The 24482-nt window shown below is 32.9% G+C and overlaps 1 protein-coding gene across 1 annotated transcript in view; it reads left to right on the top strand.

The window, feature by feature from the left end:
- Nucleotides 1-24482, top strand: part of rgs19 (regulator of G protein signaling 19) — a 102427-nt gene that overhangs the window by 18390 nt on the left and 59555 nt on the right. Inside the window, 1 exon segment of the mRNA XM_030138556.1 lies at nt 9890-9997. Within this exon segment, the coding sequence (XP_029994416.1) occupies nt 9983-9997 (15 nt within the window). The 5' untranslated portion in view covers nt 9890-9982.

Here is a 24482-nt window from a genome sequence, read left to right as displayed (position 1 = left end):
TCTTTTTTGTTTTGGATAGAAATAGTTTCATCATTTAATGTTATTTTTTGCACTAAAAAATTTGGAGTTGTCATTATTTATAGGCTATTCTGCTAATATTTTACTGGTCCGGCCCACTGGAGATCAAATTGGGCTGAATGTGGCCCCTGAAAGAAAATGAGTTTGACACCCCTGCATTAGATCCTGTTGTGATCAAATAAAAACGTGTTTCGTATTTATGTATATTTCTGGTGTAATTCAATTCTTCCAGGAAATAATCATTTGTAAAAAAAGAAACCAACAAAAACTTGCCTTTTTAACAGTATCATGATATATTGTGATATATCGTGTTGTGATCCTTGTATCGCATCGCCAGATTCTTGCCCTACTTATGATACAACAGGTGGTCTTTTATTTCAGAATTCTACGATGATTCTAGATGTATTATCAGCCCCATCGTCATGTTCTCTATACTTCAGGCATGCTAGGATGTGAAACTTTGCTAGAATACTGTCGGTGTAGGTGCAACCCCAGTCTGTTGACAACACATTACAAACTTCGCGTCTTAAGTTCAGTTTGAAGTTATTTCCGTTGAGTGTCAGGCTAATATCTCTGCCGATTAAACTGCGTCTGACACATTTACTGTCTCAACACAGTTAGATGTTACAGATATTCCACCACCCTCTCAGATTTGTCATGTATCTGGAGTTTCTTATCTTAAGCAGCAGTTGTATATATACTACGTCTCCATGGAAACCAGGATCAACAGCATTAGTTCTCATGAAAACAGGTCTACGGTCTAAATCTGGGCTCCTCACATACTTATTGCGATTTTTTTTTTTGTTTTTTTGTTTTTTTTTTGTGGCCCCCCCTTACATACTGACTTTAGTTTTCTTTTTTTTTTTTTTTCTCTTGTCAGTTGGTACACACTTCCCCTTCCGCTGTCTTTCTTAACTCTGTCTGTTGCTTGCTTCCTCTTTTTTTTTTCTCATTGCTCATTGCCTTCCTTTCTTATATCTTTTCCTTATCTTGGTCTTAATCTTAGCTGTGGGTGTTCTTAACCCTGTTAGTAACCTTTGCTCTTAAGAAAACATTTATGGGCATGTTAAATGAAAAGTAAATTAATGAAACTGTTATTGGAGTCAGTTCTTAAACAGTATTATTAATCCTTTCATGCACAAATTATGAGAACCTTAGTCAAGATTTTTTTTCCTGAGTGTTTTTATTCCTCTTTTGGCATGAAAAAAACAATGTAATTGATTTTTTTTTTTTTTTTTTTTTTTTTTTTTATGAACCTATTTTTCACGGAGTTACAAAAATGTCCACTCAGCTGGACACCATTTGTTTAATTTTTGAAGCTCAGAAACATGCATTTACTGACATACTGTGTCAAAACTATTTAATAAAAGCATTTTTAACCTCCTGAGACCCAGCAATAAGTTTTTGTCCTCTGTAGGGGACAAAAGTTTGACAGTTTTACTTAAAAATGCTGTCCATTGTAAAGGACATCCCATTAAAAAAAATAAATAAATAAAAAAAAATTTTTTTTTAAATGTCTTGGGAAAAAAAAACAACCAAACAAAAAAAAAAAACACAAAACTGTTGTATTATGTAGTTTCAAGACAAGACAATTGTTTAATGGAAAAAAGCAAAACATTTCACTTTCCTGGGTCTCAGGAAGTTAATGCTGCTAATCTGATGTTTTCTCACATTTGAACGTACTATAATACTAGTTATTACTCACTCAGATAATATGCAAAAGAAAAAAAAAAATTTTTGTTAAAGAAAACAAAAAAACTCCGTAAATTACAGTCTAATAACAATTAGTAATTGATTTAGTGAAAAGAACAGGAAAGTTACAGGAATGTCAGTATGAGATGATGCATGAGCAACCACTGTGTTGGCTGATATGGAACTAAAACAACAAAACCCATGAATATACAAGAGAACAGCTGGAGAACAACTGTCCACTGGAGTGACCACTATGCATGAGAGGGTTAAAGAATTGAACTGGGACCGTGTAGATCGGGATCAAATTGGTTCAAGAAAACAGTGACGATACCCAAAGATATTACAAAAATATGTGAAAAAAGTAGACAAATATCCACATATCAATAACATATAGACCAGGGGTTCCCAAACTTTAAAATTCGTGACCCCCAAAATAATAGTGCCAGAGACTTGCGACCCCCACTATCCCGGAAGTGACAGAAACATAAAAAAAAACCAAAATGTGAGCACACTAAAAGGCGTATCCAAACATGGCTATAACGAGGGGTGTAAGAAAATATCAGTTCTGCAATATATCGCGATATTTCATTTCACATTATTGTAGATTTCATGTGACGTTCAGATTTCATGGTGACATTTTTGATATCCGATTTGTACATGAATAATGAAATTAGTCATTTTTTTCATTTTCCGATTGTGGATTCTCAAATGAATTCGGGGTGTAAGAAAATATCAGTTCTGTAATATTTCATTTCACAGTATTGTATTGATATTAAAAAGTACTGTGTTGATATTTTTAGGTATTTATTCAAATGCAGATATTGTGGAGGTTCATTTTTGTTTTTTTTGGTAATGTTAGTTCCTTTTTTTTGGATTGAACTAAAATAATGTTCTGATGTTAGTTCTGAACTAATAGAATATGAACATTTGAACAGGATCTTAAACTGTAATGTCTGTAAAATATAATTTAAGTTTTAACACAGAAAAAAATTTGTGATGCAGCATTAGATCCTGTTCTGATCAAATAAAAATGTGTTTAGTATTTGTGCATATTTCCGATGTAATTCAATTCTTCAAGGAAATAATCTTTAAAAAAAAAAATAAACAAACAAAAAATTGCCTTTTTAACAGTATCATGATATATCGTGATATATCGTATCGAGATCCTAGTATTATGATTTGTAATCATATCGCCAGATTCTTGCCGATACACAGCCCTAGATGTAACAACACAAAAAAACAGAAAAGCCTGACAACCATGATACGATGTTATATAACAATTTAGAGAACGATGTCAAGAAACGGTGCTGTACGTCATGCCAGTTCATATGTTATTTGTCGAGCTAAGTGGACGCATTTTCAACCTTTTGCTTATTATGCAACGCCATTCTTTTTTTTTTTTTTTTTTTTTTTTTGATCCGCCACCACCCCCCCTCTTCGGGGGACAACTTTATTATTTATTACAGTTTATACTTAACAAGTGACCAGTAACAATTTCAAGATTATGCTCCAATTGACCAACATTCCTTGCTAGTATATATGTACATAGAGGGAGGGGTTCATATAAACAAAAGTGCGCAAGGACGAGACTTAACAAAGTGGCAGATTGACACACGACAGTGGGACAGAACGAACATGAGACAAGACAGTGGGACCGAGTAGACATCAGACAAGACAGTAGGATGGGACAAACATAAGACGGGACAGTGACACAGGACAGACATAAGACAAGATAAATGGACAGACAAAGCAAGTGGTCACTCTTATTGATGTTACTGTCGATCAGATGTATTGCATTGTTGTAAGTGTGGTGTGTGTGTGTGTGTGTGTGTGTGTGTGTGTGTATATTAATGTTAATGATGAGTGGGGGTGAGGTGTGGAGGTTAAATGCTGAGATAGAAAGTGGGTGTTGGGGGGGGTTAAAGGGGCAAGGGGGTATGTGTTGTGTTCTGATGATATATGCAGTTTTCGGTTATGTTTGCTTTAAGAAAGTTATGAATGGGTTCCAGTTGTTCTCAAAGGTTGACATATGCTTCTTCTGAAGAGCACTATTTTTTTCCATTGATATATATTCAGTCATGAGGTTAGTCCAGTGAGTGATATGACATGTACAAAGAAAATGGGGGACGCAGCCTTTACTAACTATGCACCAAAGTTATGGAATACAATTCCAAAAGACATTAGAGAAGCCAGTTCACTGAATATATTTAAAACCAAATTAAAAACATTTTTATTCTCATTAGCCTTTGAAAGGAGATAAAAATGGGGTCACAATTCAGGAACCAGGAATGTGCGCTGTTTTTATTTTTATTTTTATTTTACTGTATTTCTAATCAAATCTTAATGTATTTTAATATTGTATTTTTTCAATCAATGTGAAGCACTTTGGGCTACAATTTCTGTATGAAAGGTGCTATACAAATAAAGTTTATTACCTCCGCCAAGGAGGTTATGTTTTTGCCAGGGTTTGTTTGTTTGTTTGTCTGTCTGTCTGTTTGTTTGTTTGTCTGTCTGTTAGTGTGCAACATAACTCAAAAAGTTATGGACTGATTTGGATGAAATTTTCAGGGTTTGTTGGAAATGGGATGAGGAAGAAATGATTAAATTTTGGTGGTGATCGGGGGTGGGGGGGCCCACGGGGGGGGCCACTGATCAGCCTTGGCGGAGGTCTGCGCTCTCCGAGTGCTTCTAGTTATTATTATTTTTATTATGTATTCTTGGATTTCCAGTTTTGTAAGATTACTTTTTTGGTGACAGCTAGAGAAATAAGTAATGAGTTTTTGAATCTGGGTGGGAGGTGTATATTGGATATATCGCCAAGAAGACAGAGTGGTGCTGATGCTGGGATTCTGCAACGCCATTCTATGGTCTGTCAATTTACACCAAGAGCTCCAGTGTACATAACCCTACGCTAACCATAACCCTAACTGTCAGTGCACGTTTCTTTTTAATGTGCAGGGGTTCAAAGGGGGTTTTGTGTTGGTGTTTATTTAGGTTAATGTGTCTGTTTTACAACGTTTATTTTGTTGTTTGTTATATTTTTATTTTATTATAATTATTTTTATTTTTTTACCCTTTTTTTTTAAATCATCCTGCTTAAAAAATCACATTTCTATTTAAAATCAATTGTGCAGCCCTATATGCACCGTATGACTGGTGTCTTTGCAAACTTAATTGTAACACAATACTGAAACATAAAAAAAAAAACAACAAAAAAAACGTGTACACAGAACTGAATGATAGTGGGGCATATTTACTGCATTGCATTATGGGTATTGGATATTTTACTCATGGTGTTCTGTTTTATGTGCAGGGGTTCAAAGGGGGTTTTGTGTTGGTGTTTATTTAGGTTAATGTGTCTGTTTTACAACGTTTATTTGTTGTTTGTTATATTTTTATTTTATTATAATTATTTTTATTTTTTTTACCCTTTTTTTTTTTTTTTTAATCGTCCTGCTTAAAAAAATCACATTTCTATTTAAAAGCAATTAATTGCGCAGCCCTATATGCACCGTATGACTGGTGTCATATGCAGACTTAATTTTAACACAATACTGAAACATAAAAAAAAAAGCCACATGCGCACAGGACTTAATGATACTGGGACATATTTACCGCATTGCATTGTGGGTATTGGATATTTTACTCACTGTTTTCTGTTTTATGTGCAGGGGTTCAAAGGGGGGTTTGTGTTGGTGTTTATTTAGGTTAATGTGTCTGTTTTACAACGTTTATTTTGTTGTTTGTTATATTTTTATTTTATTATAATTATTTTTATTTTTTTACCCTTTTTTTTTAAATCATCCTGCTTAAAAAAATCACATTTCTATTTAAAATCAATTGTGCAGCCCTATATGCACCGTATGACTGGTGTCTTTGCAAACTTAATTGTAACACAATACTGAAACATAAAAAAAAAAAAAACAAAAAAAACGTGTACACAGAACTGAATGATAGTGGGGCATATTTACTGCATTGCATTATGGGTATTGGATATTTTACTCATGGTGTTCTGTTTTATGTGCAGGGGTTCAAAGGGGGGGTTGTGTTGGTGTTTATTTAGATTAATGTGTCTGTTTTACAACGTTTATTTGTTGTTTGTTATATTTTTATTTTATTATAATTATTTTTATTTTTTTTACCCTTTTTTTTTTTTTTAATCGTCCTGCTTAAAAAAATCACATTTCTATTTAAAAGCAATTAATTGCGCAGCCCTATATGCACCGTATGACTGGTGTCATATGCAGACTTAATTTTAACACAATACTGAAACATAAAAAAAAAAAGCCACATGCGCACAGGACTTAATGATACTGGGACATATTTACCGCATTGCATTGTGGGTATTGGATATTTTACTCACTGTTTTCTGTTTTATGTGCAGGGGTTCAAAGGGGGGTTTGTGTTGGTGTTTATTTAGGTTAATGTGTCTGTTTTACAACGTTTATTTTGTTGTTTGTTATATTTTTATTTTATTATAATTATTTTTATTTTTTTACCCTTTTTTTTTAAATCATCCTGCTTAAAAAAATCACATTTCTATTTAAAATCAATTGTGCAGCCCTATATGCACCGTATGACTGGTGTCTTTGCAAACTTAATTGTAACACAATACTGAAACATAAAAAAAAAAAAAACAAAAAAAACGTGTACACAGAACTGAATGATAGTGGGGCATATTTACTGCATTGCATTATGGGTATTGGATATTTTACTCATGGTGTTCTGTTTTATGTGCAGGGGTTCAAAGGGGGGGTTGTGTTGGTGTTTATTTAGATTAATGTGTCTGTTTTACAACGTTTATTTGTTGTTTGTTATATTTTTATTTTATTATAATTATTTTTATTTTTTTTACCCTTTTTTTTTTTTTTAATCGTCCTGCTTAAAAAAATCACATTTCTATTTAAAAGCAATTAATTGCGCAGCCCTATATGCACCGTATGACTGGTGTCATATGCAGACTTAATTTTAACACAATACTGAAACATAAAAAAAAAAAGCCACATGCACACAGGACTTAATGATACTGGGACATATTTACCGCATTGCATTGTGGGTATTGGATATTTTACTCACTGTTTTCTGTTTTATGTGCAGGGGTTCAAAGGGGGGTTTTGTGTTGGTGTTTATTTAAGTTAATGTGTCTGTTTTACAATGTTTATTGGCCTTTTTATCTTTATTTTTATTAATGTGATACCATTCGTCAAACCTGTACGTCGAACAATGGCTTCGCTGTTTGTCAGGATCCAGACGTAGATCATGTGTTATCAATTTAAGTTTTGTACTTGCGAAGTTAAAACTCTTTCCATACTGTTTAAGACTGACAGCAGATGTCCTACCTTCAGTGTACAAGTGCCATAATACTGCCGTCCATCTGGTGCAGTTTCCTCAGGGCTCACATCAAGAGAATTCTGAAAGTCATCCCCTGCCCCCCCCATCTCTAACAAACAACCAAATAATGACTAAACTTGAGTTAATTGATAAAAATAAACAGATGAATCGAATTGGAATTGTTAATCGTAGCCCTATGAAACTAAAAGTGTTATGAAATGATGTTTTTAAAGTGGTATGAGCAGACATTTGGTTTGACCGTACACTTTTAATATTGCAGTCCGGTTGAAATTAGTGTATGTTTTATGTCTATAATGACCCCTTAGCTTCGTTAGGTTTCCTTATTGAAACTAATTGGCGTAATGAGCAGCAGCCTTACCTCTAATCACTGTCTCATGGTTTCAGTGTGGAATTCAAGTTGAAGTTGAAGCTAAGTTTGGCTAGAGAAGCAAAAACTGTCATGTATGTATATGTCGAGGCCCAAAACGGAATCTGGCCCGATTCAGAATCGGGCCGGCCCAGAATGGAATTCTATTCTAGGCCGGCCTAGAATGGAATCCTGCTGCTATAATGTTATTTTTATACCATGTTTAATGCAAATGATCCATAATTCCATAATTTGTCATAATTTTACATTTTCAGTCTTACATACCTTGAGTAACTATTGTCAATTTCAGTCGATTTCACTGTACCATATATTGGTGGGGAGTACCACTAGGTTCTATTTGTAAATAAAGTGTATTATAGTTTACAATTAAAATGTTGTTTGTTTCTTTTTTTTTCACATATTTGCAAATTCCATGTGTTGATTTTTGTAATAATTTAGATCATTTGCATTAAACATGGTATAAAAATAACATTATAGCAGCAGGATTCCATTCTAGGCCGGCCTAGAATAGAATTCCATTCTGGGCCGGCCCGATTCTGAATCGGGCCAGATTCCGTTTTGGGCCTCGACATATTTATGCAGGACAGTTTTTTAATTGTTTTTTTTTTTTTTTTAATCTATTATTGCACCGTTTTCTGTTTAAGTTGAACTTTGAGTAGTGTGTTCTATCTGTGTAGTTGTCCTGGCATGGTTTGGCATGGTTTACTTGGTTTATACCCTGCTCATGTATCCTGCTCTGGTCCAGTACTTTATGGGTATTTATACCTGTTTTGTTTTTACATGGATTGTTGTATTTTGTGGTTCCGTTCAATATTTAATAATCGTCCAGTCTCGGTTTTGTCCTGTTTTGTTGATGGTTTAACTATAGTTTTTGTTGTTTTGGCCTCATCTTGGTTCAGTATTTCCTGATGTCAAGTCCAGGTCACTTGTATCATCTTTTGTGTTATTGATATTAAGTTGTATTCACCTGATACATGTTTATATCTACTCCTACCATTTGTGGGTTTGTACTCCAGTGACTAAATGCATTATTACTTAGGACTTACAGATCCTAAATACAGACTGGGAAAAAATAAAACATAATATACACTTCGAACATTTAAGAAACTGAATGATAAAATCCTTTTTTTTCACCATGTTGTTGTTCTGGTTGATGTATTTTAAGTATGATTGCCTAATTTCGGTCACTGCAGGTGTATGCGTTTCACCTTGTCTATCACTGAAATGTGAGAAATCTACAGTTAACGAAGTGTCGAGTTTATATTTACAATGTGATTCAGCAACTTTAATTTTATATACAATACAAACCTGATAAATGAAGACCTGATACTTTATATAATAGAGAGAGAGTGATGGAAATGCATACATATAGCGTACATATACATATACACACATACATATATATATCCACATACATTCACATGCACATACACATATATATACACATATATATACACGCACACACACACACATATATATATATACATACAAATGCACATACATATACACATATACATACAAATATACATACACGTATACATGCACATGCATATACACATATACATATAAATATACATACACATATACATACACCTACATGTACACATATACATGCACATACATATACACATATACATACACATGCACATACATATACACATATACATACAAATATGCACACATATTTGTACACATACACATTGCAGATGCATATAAATATACACATATTTATACACATACACATTGCAGATCCAAAACGTACACTTATACATATACATGCACATACATATACACATATAAATATATATACACATGCATGCACATACATATACACATATACATATACATACAAATATACACACATATTCATACACATATGCATTGCACATACATTTACACAGTCATATACATACACATACATATACACACATTTAGACATAGACATAATCATATATACATACACATATACATAATATACATATTCATATGTATCAGATACATACACATATAGACATAGTCATATACATATACATACTTGTTTTATGTAACAGATTGAGGATGTTTATGGTGACAGGTGACAGATGGATGATGGGTAAACATGAACACTTACTGTGGCCTCTTTTTCTCTTGTTCTGTCTGTTTGTGTGTTTGTTTGTTTTGTGTGTGTGTGTGTGTGTTAATGTACATTACCCGGTCGTTGTATTTTGGTGATACACTGTGTGTGTTTTATTATGTGTACCTTGTGACCCATTACTGCATGTTCTTGTTGGGTTTCACACACTCTTCACGTGTGATTGCGTTTGTTCGTACTTGTGTGTGTATGTGTGTGTGTGTGTATGTGCTGTTGTGCTTTATTTATTTGGATGTGTGTTTGCGTGTACATTTGTGCTTTCCCCTCCATGTTTGTGTGTGTGTGTGTTTGTGCGAATGTACTTGTGTGTGTGTGTGTGTTTAACGCAGAGGTCGGAGGCTGAAGGTTCGATGTCATGCATGTGTCCGGTCTGCTAACATCGCTGACGAGTCTCACACTAACCGACTGCCCTCCTTCTCCACATGACGGACGTTCTGGTAAAACAACTACACTCTTCTGTTTCTGCCTGGTTTTATTTATTTATTTATTTGTTTTTTACGCATATTTCTTCTGTTTCTCTATCTTATCTGCCTATGTTCTCGCTTCTTCTCTCTTTTTTAATTACAGGGAAATGTTTTCAGCGTATATCCTGTATATTTGACCTATTTTCAACACAAAATGCTCCAATATTGAAACTGGTATCAAACCAATCTGTATGAAATAATCTAATTTATAAATACTGATCCATATCCAACCTCATCACATATCAGTAACATTTGTCTGATCTATAGAATCTGAAACGGAACAGACTTCATTGTCATTGCACAATCCTGTCCAATGAAATTAGGCTGTTCAGACATATAATCTAATAGTGTCCAATAATGACATTATGTCCAATCTGGAATAACATCAATGTTCTAAAAAAAGCAGATAATATGACAAGTTCAGATCAGTCACAATCTGAGTTCACCACCCAAGTCTGTCACATTCCTGACAAAGGACCCTGGTCTTTTCTTTCTTTCTTTCTTTCTTTCTTTCTTTCTTTCTTTCTTTCTTTCTTTCTTTCTTTCTCTTTCTTTCTTTCTTTCTTTCTTTCTTTCTTTCTTCTTTCTTTCTTTCTTTCTTTCTTTCTTTCCTGTAAGATAAATATTGGTTATCTCTCCATCCACTGTTTGAATTCTTTCTTTCGTTCTGTCTGTCTTTCTTTTTCTTTCTGTCTTTCTTTCTTTCTTTCTTTCTTTCTTTCTGTTGTCATCTTTCTTTCTGTCCTTCCTCCATTCTGTCCTTCCTCCATTCTGTCTTTCTCCCCTCATCTTTCTTTCTTTCTTTCTTTCTTTCTTTCTTTCTTTCTTTCCTTCTTTCTTTCTTTCTTTCTTTCCTGTAAGATAAATATTGGTTATCTCTCCATCCACTGTGTGAATTCTTTCTTTCTGTCTGTCTGTCTGTCTCTGTCTTTTTCTTTCTTTCTTTCTTTCTTTCTTTCTTTCTTTCTTTCTTTCTTTCTTTCTTTCTTTCTTTCTTTCTTTCTTTCTTTCTGTTGTCATCTTTCTTTCTGTCCTTCCTCCATTCTGTCTTTCTCTCCTCATCTTTCTTTCTTTCTTTCTTTCTATTTTTTCTTCCGTCCGTCTTTCTCTCTGTCCTTTCTTTCTTTCTTTCTTTCTTTCTTTCTTTCTTTCTTTCTTTCTTCTTTCCTGTAAGATAAATATTGGTTATCTCTCCATCCACTGTGTGAATTCTTTCTTTCGTTCTGTCTATCTTTCTTTTTCTTTCTGTCTTTCTTTCTTTCTTTCTTTCTTTCTTTCTTTCTTTCTGTTGTCATCTTTCTTTCTGTCCTTCCTCCATTCTGTCCTTCCTCCATTCTGTCTTTCTCCCCTCATCTTTCTTTCTTTCTTTCTTTCTTTCTTTCTTTCTGTCTATTTTTTCTTCTGTCCGTCTTTCTTTCTTTCTTTCTTTCTTTCTTTCTTTCTTTCTTTCTTTCTTTCTTTCTTTCCTGTAAGATAAATATTGGTTATCTCTCCATCCACTGTGTGAATTCTTTCTTTCTGTCTGTCTGTCTGTCTGTCTCTGTCTTTTTCTTTCTTTCTTTCTTTCTTTCTTTCTTTCTTTCTTTCTTTCTGTTGTCATCTTTCTTTCTGTCCTTCCTCCATTCTGTCTTTCTCTCCTCATCTTTCTTTCTTTCTTTCTATTTTTTCTTCCGTCCGTCTTTCTCTCTGTCCTTTCTTTCTTTCTTTCTTTCTTTCCTGTAAGATAAATATTGGTTATCTCTCCATCCACTGTGTGAAGTCTTTCTTTCTTTCTTTCTTTCTGTTGTCATCTTTCTTTATGTCCTTCCTCCATTCTGTCTTTCTCCCCTCATCTTTCTTTCTTTCTTTCTTTCTTTCTGTTGTCATCTTTCTTTCTGTCCTTCCTCCATTCTGTCTTTCTCTCCTCATCTTTCTTTCTGTCTTTCTGTCTTTCTTTCTTTCTTTCTTTCTTTCTTTCTTTCTTTCTTTCTTTCTTTCTTTCTTCTTTCTATTTTTTCTTCCGTCCGTCTTTCTCTCTGTCCTTTCTTTCTTTCTTTCTTTCTTTCTTTCTTTCTTTCTTTCTTTCTTTCTTTCTTTCTTTCTTTCCTGTAAGATAAATATTGGTTATCTCTCCATCCACTGTGTGAAGTCTTTCTTTCTTTCTTTCTTTCTTTCTTTCTTTCTTTCTGTTGTCATCTTTCTTTATGTCCTTCCTCCATTCTGTCTTTCTCCCCTCATCTTTCTTTCTTTCTTTCTTTCTTTCTTTCTTTCTTTCTTTCTGTCTATTTTTTCTTCCGTCCGTCTTTCTTTCTTTCTCTCCTCCATTCTGTCTTTCTCTCCTCATCTTTCTTTCTTTCTTTCTTTCTTTCTTTCTTTCTTTCTTTCTTTCTTTTCTTTCTTTCTTTCTTTCTTTCTATTTTTTCTTCCGTCCGTCTTTCTCTCTGTCCTTTCTTTCTTTCTTTCTTTCTTTCCTGTAAGATAAATATTGGTTATCTCTCCATCCACTGTGTGAAGTCTTTCTTTCTTTCTTTCTTTCTGTTGTCATCTTTCTTTACGTCCTTCCTCCATTCTGTCTTTCTCCCCTCATCTTTCTTTCTTTCTTTCTTTCTTTCTGTCTATTTTTTCTTCCGTCCGTCTTTCTTTCTTTCTCTCCTCCATTCTGTCTTTCTCTCCTCATCTTTCTTTCTTTCTTTCTTTCTTTCTTTCTTTCTTTCTTTCTTTCTTTCTTTCTTTCTTTCTTTCTTTCTTTCTTTCTTTCTTTCTTTCTATTTTTTCTTCCGTCCGTCTTTCTCTCTGTCCTTTCTTTCTTTCTTTCTTTCTTTCCTGTAAGATAAATATTGGTTATCTCTCCATCCACTGTGTGAATTCTGTATGTGTGTGTTTGTGTGTGTGTTCTGTGTGTGTGTTCTGTGTGTGTGTTGTGTGTGTTTGTGTGTGTGTTTGTCTTCTCTCTGTGTGTGTGTTTGTGTGTACTGTGTGTTCTCTCTGTGTGTGTGTGTGTGTGTGTGTGTTTGTGTGTGTGTGTTTGTGTGTACATAAGCTGAGTGTTATTTCAGTTGTTGTACATGACTGTAGTACAGCGTTGGAAACTCAGCGTTGAAAACAGATGCACTGTGTGACCAAACGTATAGAAATGAAAACTGTTAAAACATCTTTTCCCTCGTCTCCTTCATCCAGTGTCTGTCTCCTGCTTTCCCATAATCCTCAGCTCCACTGTCTTCTCTTCTCTTCTCATCACTACACTTCATGTCTTTCTTTTTCTGGACTTCTATCACCGATCTTAAGTTCCCCATGAACACATACGAACACCAGAACCATTTCCTATCCAGTGCGATTATGGTTTTATTGTGTATTTTCAATCGGGCGAGTCGAGCATCGGCTGGGTCGTCTTTTTTTGCAAACAGATGATCTTCTTGTTAGCGTCGTTTTCATGTAGGACCTGAAAAAGCTGCAAGATATTCCAACAGCTAAGCCGGAGGATTTGCGTAGCTTGGGGGCTGTACAGTGAAATTAGTAAAGTTTGGTTGTTGTGAAATAGGAAGTCACATTAACAAGTCTGGACTGGACTCCCTGTGTGTCCAAGTTCAGAGGCAGGAATGTAAATGCTGGTTTTTAGCAGCTTTTGCCTTTAAGCCACCATGGCATGAATAGGCTCATGCAGTTCTGACAAGTCAGGCTGAGTTTGTGTGTGTGTGTGTGTATTGTGTGTAGACAGCAGGTCTGATTCATCAAGTTTCAGAAAGAAACCAAGAAGCTGTGTGTGTCACAATCCCTCTGAGTCTGTTTCCTGTGCTCTGCCTCTCGTTTCTCTTCATCTTTTTTTCGTTCTTCGGACTGCGTTGTCGTCGCTCGTCTGTGCTCAGGCTGAGGCGTTGACTGATGGAGGCATCGCCGTGATCATCCAGGGACACAAACACAAAAGCCAGAGAAGGGAAAAGAATAAAGAAGGACCTGTTTGTGCGTTGGTTCTCTCCGGTGTTGAACAGCTATTGAATCGTCTGGTCTCCGGTGAGCTCTGACTGCTTCTGTGTCCTCATGTTTTAATGAGTTGAATGTGGTGAAACTTTATGTCATTTTTATAGCTGTTTTTTTTTTTTTTTTTAATATATATATATATATATATATATATATATATATATATAACAGTCAGTCAGATCCAGGTTTGTACTTTTTTTTTTTTTTGTACTTTTTTTTTCGTTGTTTTAATACAGGGGTGTCAAAGTCATTTTAGTTCAGGGGCCGCATTTGTCAAAATCTGATCTGAAGTGGGCCGAAGCTGTAAAATAATAACATAATAATATTTAAATAATATCAACTCCAAACTTTTCTCTATGTTTTAGAGCAGGCGTGTCAAACATGTGGCCCGGGGGCCAAAACTGGCCCGCCAAAGGGTCCAATCCGGCCCACGGGATGAATTAGTGAAATACAAAAATTACAATGAAGATATTAACAGTCAAGGATGTCGAAATAAATTTAGTTTAATTCCATCTAAAGTGGGTCAGACCAGTAAAATACTATCATAATAAAGTATAAATAACGAAAACCACATATTTTTCTCTTTGTTTTTAGTGTAAAAAAAAAGTAAAATTGCACAAAAATGTTAACATTTACAGACTAGCCTTTTACAAAAAATGTGAAAAACCTGAACAAATATGAACAACCTGAAATGTCTTAAGAGATTTAAGAGTAATTTTACCAATATTCTGTCTGTTATTAAATGTTTTGTGAGTTTGTAGATCCACTGTGATCTGTACATTGTAACGAACATGTGAAAATGAGAAGCTGAGGTCAAATAATGGCATAAATTGTTAAAATTGCACTTTTTTTCTTAATAAATTGAATTTTGGTCATGGTTTGTTCATGTTTTTCCATATTTTTTTTAAAAGATAGTTTGTAGATGTAGAAATTTTGATAATATAATCTTACTTTTTCCACTCTAAAACATAGAAATTAGACATACAAATTTTGGAATTGATATTATTTATATATTATTATGTTATTATTTTAATGATCCGGCCCACTTCAGGTCATATTGGACTTTATGTGGCCCCTGAACTAACATGAGTTTGACACCCCTGTTTTAGAGCGAAAAAAGTAAATTTACATTATGAAAATGTTTACATCTACAAACTATCCTTTCAAAAGATGTGAATAACATGAACAAACTGAAAAAATAAGTGTAATTTTTAACAATATTCTGCCTCACTTTATCATTTACACATGTACATTATAACTTACAGATCACAGTGGATCTACAAATACACAAAATATCTTGTTAAAAATTGTACATACTTCTCTTAAGACACAGGTGTCAAACATGCGGCCTGGGGGCCAAAACTGGCCCGCCAAAGGGTCCAGTCCGGCCCTTGGGATGAATTTGTAAAATGTAAAAATTACACTAAAATATTAACAATCCTTTTAGTTCAGGTTCCACATTCAGACCAATCTCAAGTGGGCAGGATTCAGTCAAATACTATTATTATAACATATAAATAATGACAATTCCAAAATTTTCTCTTTCTGAATGTAAATATTTTCATGTATTTACACTAAAAAAAAGTATAATTTCGCAAAAAATGTGAACAACCTGAACAAATACGAACATGAAACCTGAAAGAGAAGTACAATTAAATGTTGTTGTGCATTTGTAGATCCACTGTGATCTGTAAGTTATAATGTACATGCGTAAATGATAAACTGAGGCAGAATATTGTTAAAATTACACTTATTTTTTCAGTTTGTTCATGTTATTCACATCTTTTGAAAAGATAGTTTGTAGATATAAACCTTTTCATCATGTAAATTTACTTTTTTTCGCGCTAAAACATACTTTGACCTACTTTGACCTGAGTTGACCTTATTTATATATTATTATGTTATTATTTTACTGGTTCGGCCCACTTCAGATTAAATTTAGCTGAATGTGGAACTGAACTAAAATGAGTTTGACACCCCTGACTTAAGACATTTCAGGTTGTTCATATTTGCTCAGGTTATTCACATTTTTTGCAAAATTATACTTTTTTTTAGTGGAAAAACATGAAAATATTTACATTTACAAACAGAAAAATTTGGAGTTGTCATTATTTTTATGTTATTATGATCGTATTTGACTGAATCCTGCCCACTTGAGATTGAATTGGTCTAAATTTTGGAACCTGAACTAAAAGGATTGTTAATATCTTATTTTTGCATTTCACAAATTCATCCCAAGGGCCGGACTGGACCCTTTGGCGGGCCAGATTTGGCCCCAGGGCCGCATGTTTGACACCTGTGTTTTAATATAAGGCACAAAACAAACAGAAATGGCCACAGGTACATTCAGACATTTCCATACTGTTTACTGTCCACAGATTGAATGAAAAAGCCCCATTTTTTCCCAATATTTTACACTCTCCTGCTGTTGTAGGTGGAGACTGTATGTCATCATTTCCATTAAATGGATTTGGTTGACAATTTTTATCACCAAGGAAACTGAGGGAGGGTCCTTTTTAAGCCAATATTTGGTGATGGCTTTTTTGTCTGCGGCAAGCAACATTCTAAATCAGGGGTGCCAAACTCATTTTAGTTCAGGGGCCACATTCAGCTAAATTTGATCTGAAGTGGGCCGGACCAGTGAAATAATACAACATTTATAACAATATAACATAATAATATATAAATAATGTCGACTCCAAACTTTTCTCTGTTTTTTAGAGTGAAAAAAGTAAATGTACATTATGAAAATGTTTATATCTACAAACTATTCTTTCAAAAGATGTGAATAACAAGAACAAACTGAAAAAATAAGTGTAATTTTAACACTATTCTGCCTCAGTTTATCATTTCCACATGTACATTATAACGTACAGATCACAGTGGATCTACAAACACACAAAACATTTAATAACAGACAGAATATTGTTAAAATTGCTCTTCTCTTAAGACATTTCAGGTTATTCACATTTTTTTAAAATGAAATTATGCTTTGTTTTAGTGTAAATACATTAAAATATTTACATTTACAACGAGAAAAATTTGGAGTTATCCTTATTTATATGCTATTATGATAGTATTTTACTGGTCCCACCCATTTGAGATTGAATTAGTCGGAATGTGGAACCTGAACTAAAAGGATTGTTAATGTCTTCAGTGTAATTTTTGCATTTCACAAATTCATCCCAAGGGCCGGACTGGACCCTTTGGCGGGCCGGATTTGGCCCCTGGGCCGCATGTTTGACACCTGTGTTCTAAATAGGTATATGTCACTTTTACATAATTCCTCTAGGGGAATGCTAAAAAACCAAGTAGCCAATGACATATCAAAATGAACACCAAACTGAATACATCAGTTTAATCATCTCTCTCCAAAAGCTAACAATACCAGGACAGGACCAGAATACGTGTGCTTGATCTGCCTCGAGTGAATAGTTTTGTACTTTCATGACTGACTTGGAGATTCTGTCCTTTCTGTGATGAAACTCTTTCAACATCCTGATGAATGTGAAAATGCGTCGTCATCAACCTTTAAAATGAGGCTTTTCTCAGTTCCTGAAAAGTGGACTATCAAGGACCAGGCTTTACTTATTATTGTAGAAAAACTCCAACTAACGCTTAAAAAAACTGCGCTAAAAAGCTTTCACACTCATGAACTGAAGCTAAAGTCAAAAAAGAAAACTCAAAGATGAAATAAACATCATTCGATATGTTTGTTCATGTAAAGCAGGGGTGTCAAACTCATTTTAGTTCAGGGGCCACATTCAGCTAAATTTGATCTGAAGTGGGCCGGACCAGTAAAATAATATAACATAATAATATATAAATAATGTCAACTCTAAACGTTCCTCGATGTGTTAGTGTGAAAAAAGTAACATAACATTATGAAAATGTTTACATTTACAAACTACCCTTCAAAACTATGTGAATAACATGAACAAACTGAATAAATATGTGCAATTTTGACAATATTATGCTTCAGTTTACTATTTACAGACATAATATTATTAAAATTGTACTTACTTCTCTTAAGACTTTTCAGGTTGTTCATATTTGTTCAGGTTATTCACAGTTTTTGCAAAATTATACTTTTAGTGTAAATACATGAAAATATTTACATTTACAAAGAGAAAAATTCATCATGTAAATTTACTTTTTTCGCTCTAAAACATAGAGAAAACTTTGGAGTTGAACTTATTTATATATTATTATGTTATTATTTTACTGGTACGGCCCACTTCAGATTAAATTTAGCCGAATGTGGGACTGAACTAAAATGAGTTTGACACCCCTGACTTAAGACATTTCAGGTTGTTCATATTTGTTCAGGTTATTCACATTTTTTGCGAAATTATACTTTTTTTTTGTGAAGAAACATGAAAATATTTACATTTACAAACTGAAAAATTTGGAGTTGTCAGTATTTTTGTGTCATTATGATAGTATTTTACTGAATCCTGCCCACTTGAGATTGAATTGGTCTGAATTTTGGAACCTGAACTAAAAGGATTGTTAATATCTTAGTGTATTTTTTGCATTTCACACAAAGGGCCGAACTGGACCCTTTGGCGGGCCGGATTTGGCCCCCGGGCCGCATGTTTGACACCTGTGATGTAAAGGAAATTCTAAGTTTCGCCACAGTCTGAATCTCCAGACGTTCTGGTTTCACATCACTTCTCTCAAAAATTTCCTTTTTAAAAAAAAAAAAAGTCTGTTAATAACACCTGGAATACGCTGCTTATCTCTCTCAAGCATCGTGTTTCCTGCCGAATTTGGACTTTCCACCTAAAGTTCGTGTCAAACGTCGGGAAGCATTTATAAAATTTTATTTTAACCCTTTCATGCACAGTGGTCACTCCAGTGGACAGTTCTTCTCCATCTGTTCTCTTGTATATTCAAGGTTTTGGTTGTTTTAGTTCCATATCAGCCGACACAGTGGACACTTATGCACCATCCCATAATACACTGACATTCAGACCATTACTGTAACTTTGCTGTTCTTGATAAACCTGATCTGCAGTAACTTTTTTTAGTGTAAATCAATTGCTAATTGTTATTAGACTGTAATTGACAGGTATTTTTAAACTTTTTTTTTTTTTTTGCATATTACAGGGGTTGGACAAAATAATGGAAACACCTTAAAACATCAACAAAATATAATTTAATATGGTGTAGGTCCGCCTTTTGCGGCAATTACAGCCTCAATTCTCCGAGGTATTGATTCATACAACTTGTGAATTGTTTCCAAAGGAATTTTAAGCCATTCTTCAGTTAGAATACCCTCCAACTCTTTTAGAGACGATGGCGGTGGAAATCGACGTCTTACTTGAATCTCTAAAACTGACCATAAATGCTCAATAATGTTGAGGTCTGGGGACTGTGCCGGCCATACGAGATGCTCAACTTCATTAGAATGTTCCTCATGCCATTCTTTAACAATTCTAGCTGTATGGATTGGGGCATTATCATCTTGAGGTGAAGGTGTTTCCATTATTTTGTCCAACCCCTGTATCTCCATGCAGTGAATAATAACTAGTATTAGAGTATGTTCAAATGTGAGAAAACATCTGATTAGCAGCATTAAAAATGCTTTTATTGCATAGTTTTCCATATCATTTTCTGATATTAGATTTAAATACATGTTTCTTTGCTTCAAAAATTAAATACATGGTGTCCAGCTGAGTGGAAATTTTTGTAATTTTTTTTTTTTTTTTAAATCAATCGCATTGTTTTTTGGGTTTTTTTTTTTTTGTTATGTCTAAAGAGGAATAAAAACATTGCAGAAAAATATCTTGACTAAATTTCACATAATTAGTGCATGAAAGGGTTAATTTAATTTTATTTATTCATTTAGATAGGGACTATGCATAATATACATTAACCTTAAAAAGCAGAGCTGTAGTGTGCCAGGTTGTAGCTCTAGTGCTAATTTCCACCTGTAGTCCCTGTGCAGGCTGATGTTATCATTAAAAAAACAGACATTAATAAAAACTAAAACATTAAAAAAACAGTAAAAAAATGCATATTTATAACTCCATCTGTATAAAATATTCATTCACATCCAACCATTCACTCTTATGTCCCACTGCAGTTTGTCACACACACTCTGAACATGTTTACATCACTTAATGGTTACAGGTTTGGTTTGAGATTCGCTGTTTTTTCACCATGTGGGAGAACGTGTGATAGTTTGTAATAGTAGAACAGACTCTGATTTTTTTACACCTACATAGCGAAAAAGCCTTATTGATAGTCAAATCGTCGTACACTGTCAGCGGTGTTTTTCATAACCAAACTTTTACTACGGTGTCAAAGTGCAGATGTCATCCAAATGAGTCACACAAATGGAAACATGGCGGTTTGTGATTCCTCTTTTTTTTCTCGTTCTCCTGTCCTAAGGATGAATGAAATTTTTTGCAGCATTGAATTTATTTAGAAATGAAATCATACTAATAACACATCAACGGGGAAGTCCTTAAAGACAGGCGGAAGGCGATGCTAGAGTCGTCACTAGAAGTTTTGGGAATGACACAATTTTTGTTTGTGCAAAATTTGTTGCAAAAGTTTAGTTTTTTTGTCATTTCCACATGTTTCTGAGGTTGATAGGTTTAATCATCAAATTTAAGCCAAGAATCTATTCCCAAAAATGTTTGGCTACTGAACAAGAGTCTTCAAACTGTCACATGTAGCGTCGTACAACGTCATTAACATTGTTTCTTTCAACATAATGAGTTTCTTTTTGTAGCCTTGTATTTTTAATTGGTAACAATTTACATGAAAGCTGTTGTAAGATTAAGATATTTTGTTATTATTGAAAATATATTGTTATTGCACGAAAAGATTTAAAAAGTTTTGGCTGATTCTGATATTTAAAATAACATTTTGGCCAATAGACAGTATTACTTTCTTTTACTGTATTTTGTTTTTGTTGCTATTTATGCAGCTTAACAAAAAAACCAAAAACTTCCTCATAAATAATAATAATAATAATAATAATAATAATAATAATAATAATAATAATAATAATAATAATACAAAAAATGTTAATATTTTAAAGCCTTCCAGCCCTTAATCAAAGTTCAGATTACACTGGTCATAAATAATAATAATAATAATAATAATAATTATAATAATAATAATAATAATAATAATAATAATAATAATAATACAAAAAATGTTAATATTTTAAAGCCTTTCAGCCCTTAGTGAAAGTTCAGATTACACTTTTTTATTTATTTATTTATTTATTTATTTATTTATTTATTAAATAAATGATCTGCCTCAGATATATAATGTGCCAAACTTACATACTTTAATAAAATTACTTGGAAAATAATTGACAGAAGTGCTGGTTAGCTGATGTTTTTGATGTGTATGATAAAGTGTTATTACACAGATGTGTTGGTTTATGTACAGTTATACAAAATACTTATACATCTTGCACTAGATGGAACCTGTAAAGTGAATGTACTGTCATGTGCAGACAGTGTTTTAAAGTAGATCCGGTCGTTCTTAAGTCAAATTTCTTATTAATTCGTATAATTTCACATTTTGACCCAAGACTATATCATGGAAACTACAGCCAACCAGCATTTTTGGGTTCATTTTTCTTCATTAGTGTCTCAGATTTGGTAAAGTTTCGCTACTTTTATTCTGGATGCATTTTACTCATAGACCAGAGTTATCTTTGAATGAACACAGGTTCACGTAAACATATTTATGACGAAACCTTTAATATAACAGGACAAATCCATGTTTACTGCACTAGTATGTCAGTACAGATACTGCACAATATCAGTAATTATGGTCTGATACTGATGTCCAGCTGATATGTTGGTGCGTTGCTTACTATGATGACACCTGTTAAGCTAACGTTAAGAAAATTGGCAGTGAAAAAAATGCACATTTATATTTACAGGTATTTTCAGTTGACTTTCTATTTCCGAAGGTCATTTTCTACATCACTGAAAAAATTACTAGACCACCCCTTATTATCTTCAATTTGTTGTTCATTTTAATGGCTGGTACAACTAAAGGTACATTTGTTTGGACAAATATAATGACAACAACAAAAAAAGCTCATAAGAGTTTAATTTCAGAGCTCATATCTAAACATTTTCCATGTTTTCTTGATAATAACCAAAATCACTTCAGTTCTTACATCAGTATCTATGGCATTGTACTGACAAAACAGTGCTTTTAATAATAATAATAATAATATATAATAATAGTGCTTTTAATAATAATAATAATAATAATAATAATAATAATAATAATAATAATAATAATAATAATAATAATAATAATACATCGCACTTATATAGCACTTTTTTGGACACTCGAAGATGCTTTTAGGCATTCCATGTTTTCTTTTTTTTTCTGTTTTAGTCACATGATACACACAGGAGTTAGTACTTGATTGCATAACCATTGTTTTGGATGACTTTTGACTGAATTTATGAAGAAACTTTTAATCTAACACGATAAATAAATGTTTACTGCACTCTTATATGCAATACCAGTAAATATGGTTCGATACTGATGTCCCGCTGATATATTGGTGCATTCCTCATTATAATGACATCCATTAAGCTAATATTAAGAAAATAGGCAGGAAAAAAATGCACATTTATACTTGTCTGTGTCTATACCCAGGTATTTTCAGTCGGTTTTCCATTTCCGAGAGTCATTTTCTACAGTCTTGGAAAAAAATTATTAGACCATCCCTTGTTTTCTTCAATTTCTTTTTTCATTTTCATGCCTGGTACAACTAAAGGTACATTTGTTTGGACAAATATAATGATAACAATTCCATGTTTTCTTTTCTGTCTGTTTTAGTCACATGATACACACAGGAGTTAGTACTTGATTACATAACCATTGTTTTTGGTGACTTTTGATGATCTAATCATTTTTTCCACAACTGAATTTATGGAGAAACCTTTAATATAACAGGACAAATCAATGTTTAAACACAATCTTTATTGAACTTGATATTACATAATTAACAATATACTCAACATAAAGCAAACAATAAGGAACATATTACCCCCAAATAAATAAATGAATGAAAGCTAAATAAATAAATAAATAAATAAATAAATAAAATACATACATACATACATACATACATACATAAAATACATACTTACATAAATAAATAAATAAATAAATAAATAAATAAATAAATAAATAAATAAAAATAATAAAATACATACATGCATAAATAAATAAAATAAAATACATAATTACATAAATAAATAAATAAATAAATACATACATACATACATACATACATACATACATACATAAAATAAAATACATACTTGCATAAATAAATAAATAAATAAAAATAATAAAATACATACATACATACATACATACATACATAAAATAAAATAAAATACATACTTACATAAATAAATAAATAAATAAATAGATAAATAAATAAATAAATAAAAAAATAAAAATAATAAAATACATACATACATACATACATACATAAAATAAAATAAAATACATACTTACATAAATAAATAAATAAATAAATAAAAATAATAAAATACATACATACATAAAAATAAGCATAAATAAATAGCATACAGCTCCATAAATCAACACCATTGTCAAAATTAATTGGTCTCATAACATCTGAGAAACTCAGTTAAAGGTGACCATTTTTTCACAAAATCCCCTCCCCTTCCTTTAACAATATAAGTGACAAGTCAATGTTTACTGCACTATGTCAATACAGATACTACACAATACCAGTAAATATGGTCCCATACTGATGTCTGGCTGATATATTGGTGCATTGCTCATTATAATGACATCAGTTAAGCTAATATTAAGAAAATTGGCAGGAAAAAACATGCACATTTATACTTGTCTGTATCTTTACCCAGGTATTTTCAGTCGGTTTTCTATTTCTGAGGGTCATTTTCTATGAATCCAGACCCAAATGTCACTGTAACCAATCAAAGCAATGGGCAGTTAATCCAGCTGATAAAACAAACGCTCCAAATACTATCAGAAATACGACAAACTCATTTACTAAATGGCTTTAAGTGCAGCTGTTTGTTCTTTTTTTTTTTATGAGAATATTGAGAATGTTATCAGTTAAATCAGATTGGACTGTTCAATGCAAAGTGTTTAATTTTCATAAAACCCCTTTGGCACTCGTTTCAGCGGTGATTTCAACCACATTAAATGCAACGGAATCATGGGAGCACGTTTCAGAGGTTTTTTAGAAATCATAAAACAGCTGCATATGTTGGATAATTTACCAAAGATGAACAGAATTAGGATCAAATCAGATGAAACGTGAGCCCTCAGGTCGATGTGTGTGGTTAACCCTTTATAGGACACACCTACTTATCTGTGTTTAAACTGTACTGGTTAATTCTACAGATGTTTTTAGCTCATTTATTTTTCACTCTTGCACTTTCCTCTACATCTGGTTTGCTGTTGTACGATTAGCCTATTTATTTATGTATGTATGTAT

The sequence above is a fragment of the Sphaeramia orbicularis genome, chromosome 7 (genome assembly GCF_902148855.1).
Source record: "Sphaeramia orbicularis chromosome 7, fSphaOr1.1, whole genome shotgun sequence".
Lineage (NCBI taxonomy): Eukaryota > Metazoa > Chordata > Actinopteri > Kurtiformes > Apogonidae > Sphaeramia > Sphaeramia orbicularis.
Note: the sequence above shows the minus strand (reverse complement) of the source record. Positions and strands in the feature narration are given on the sequence as shown.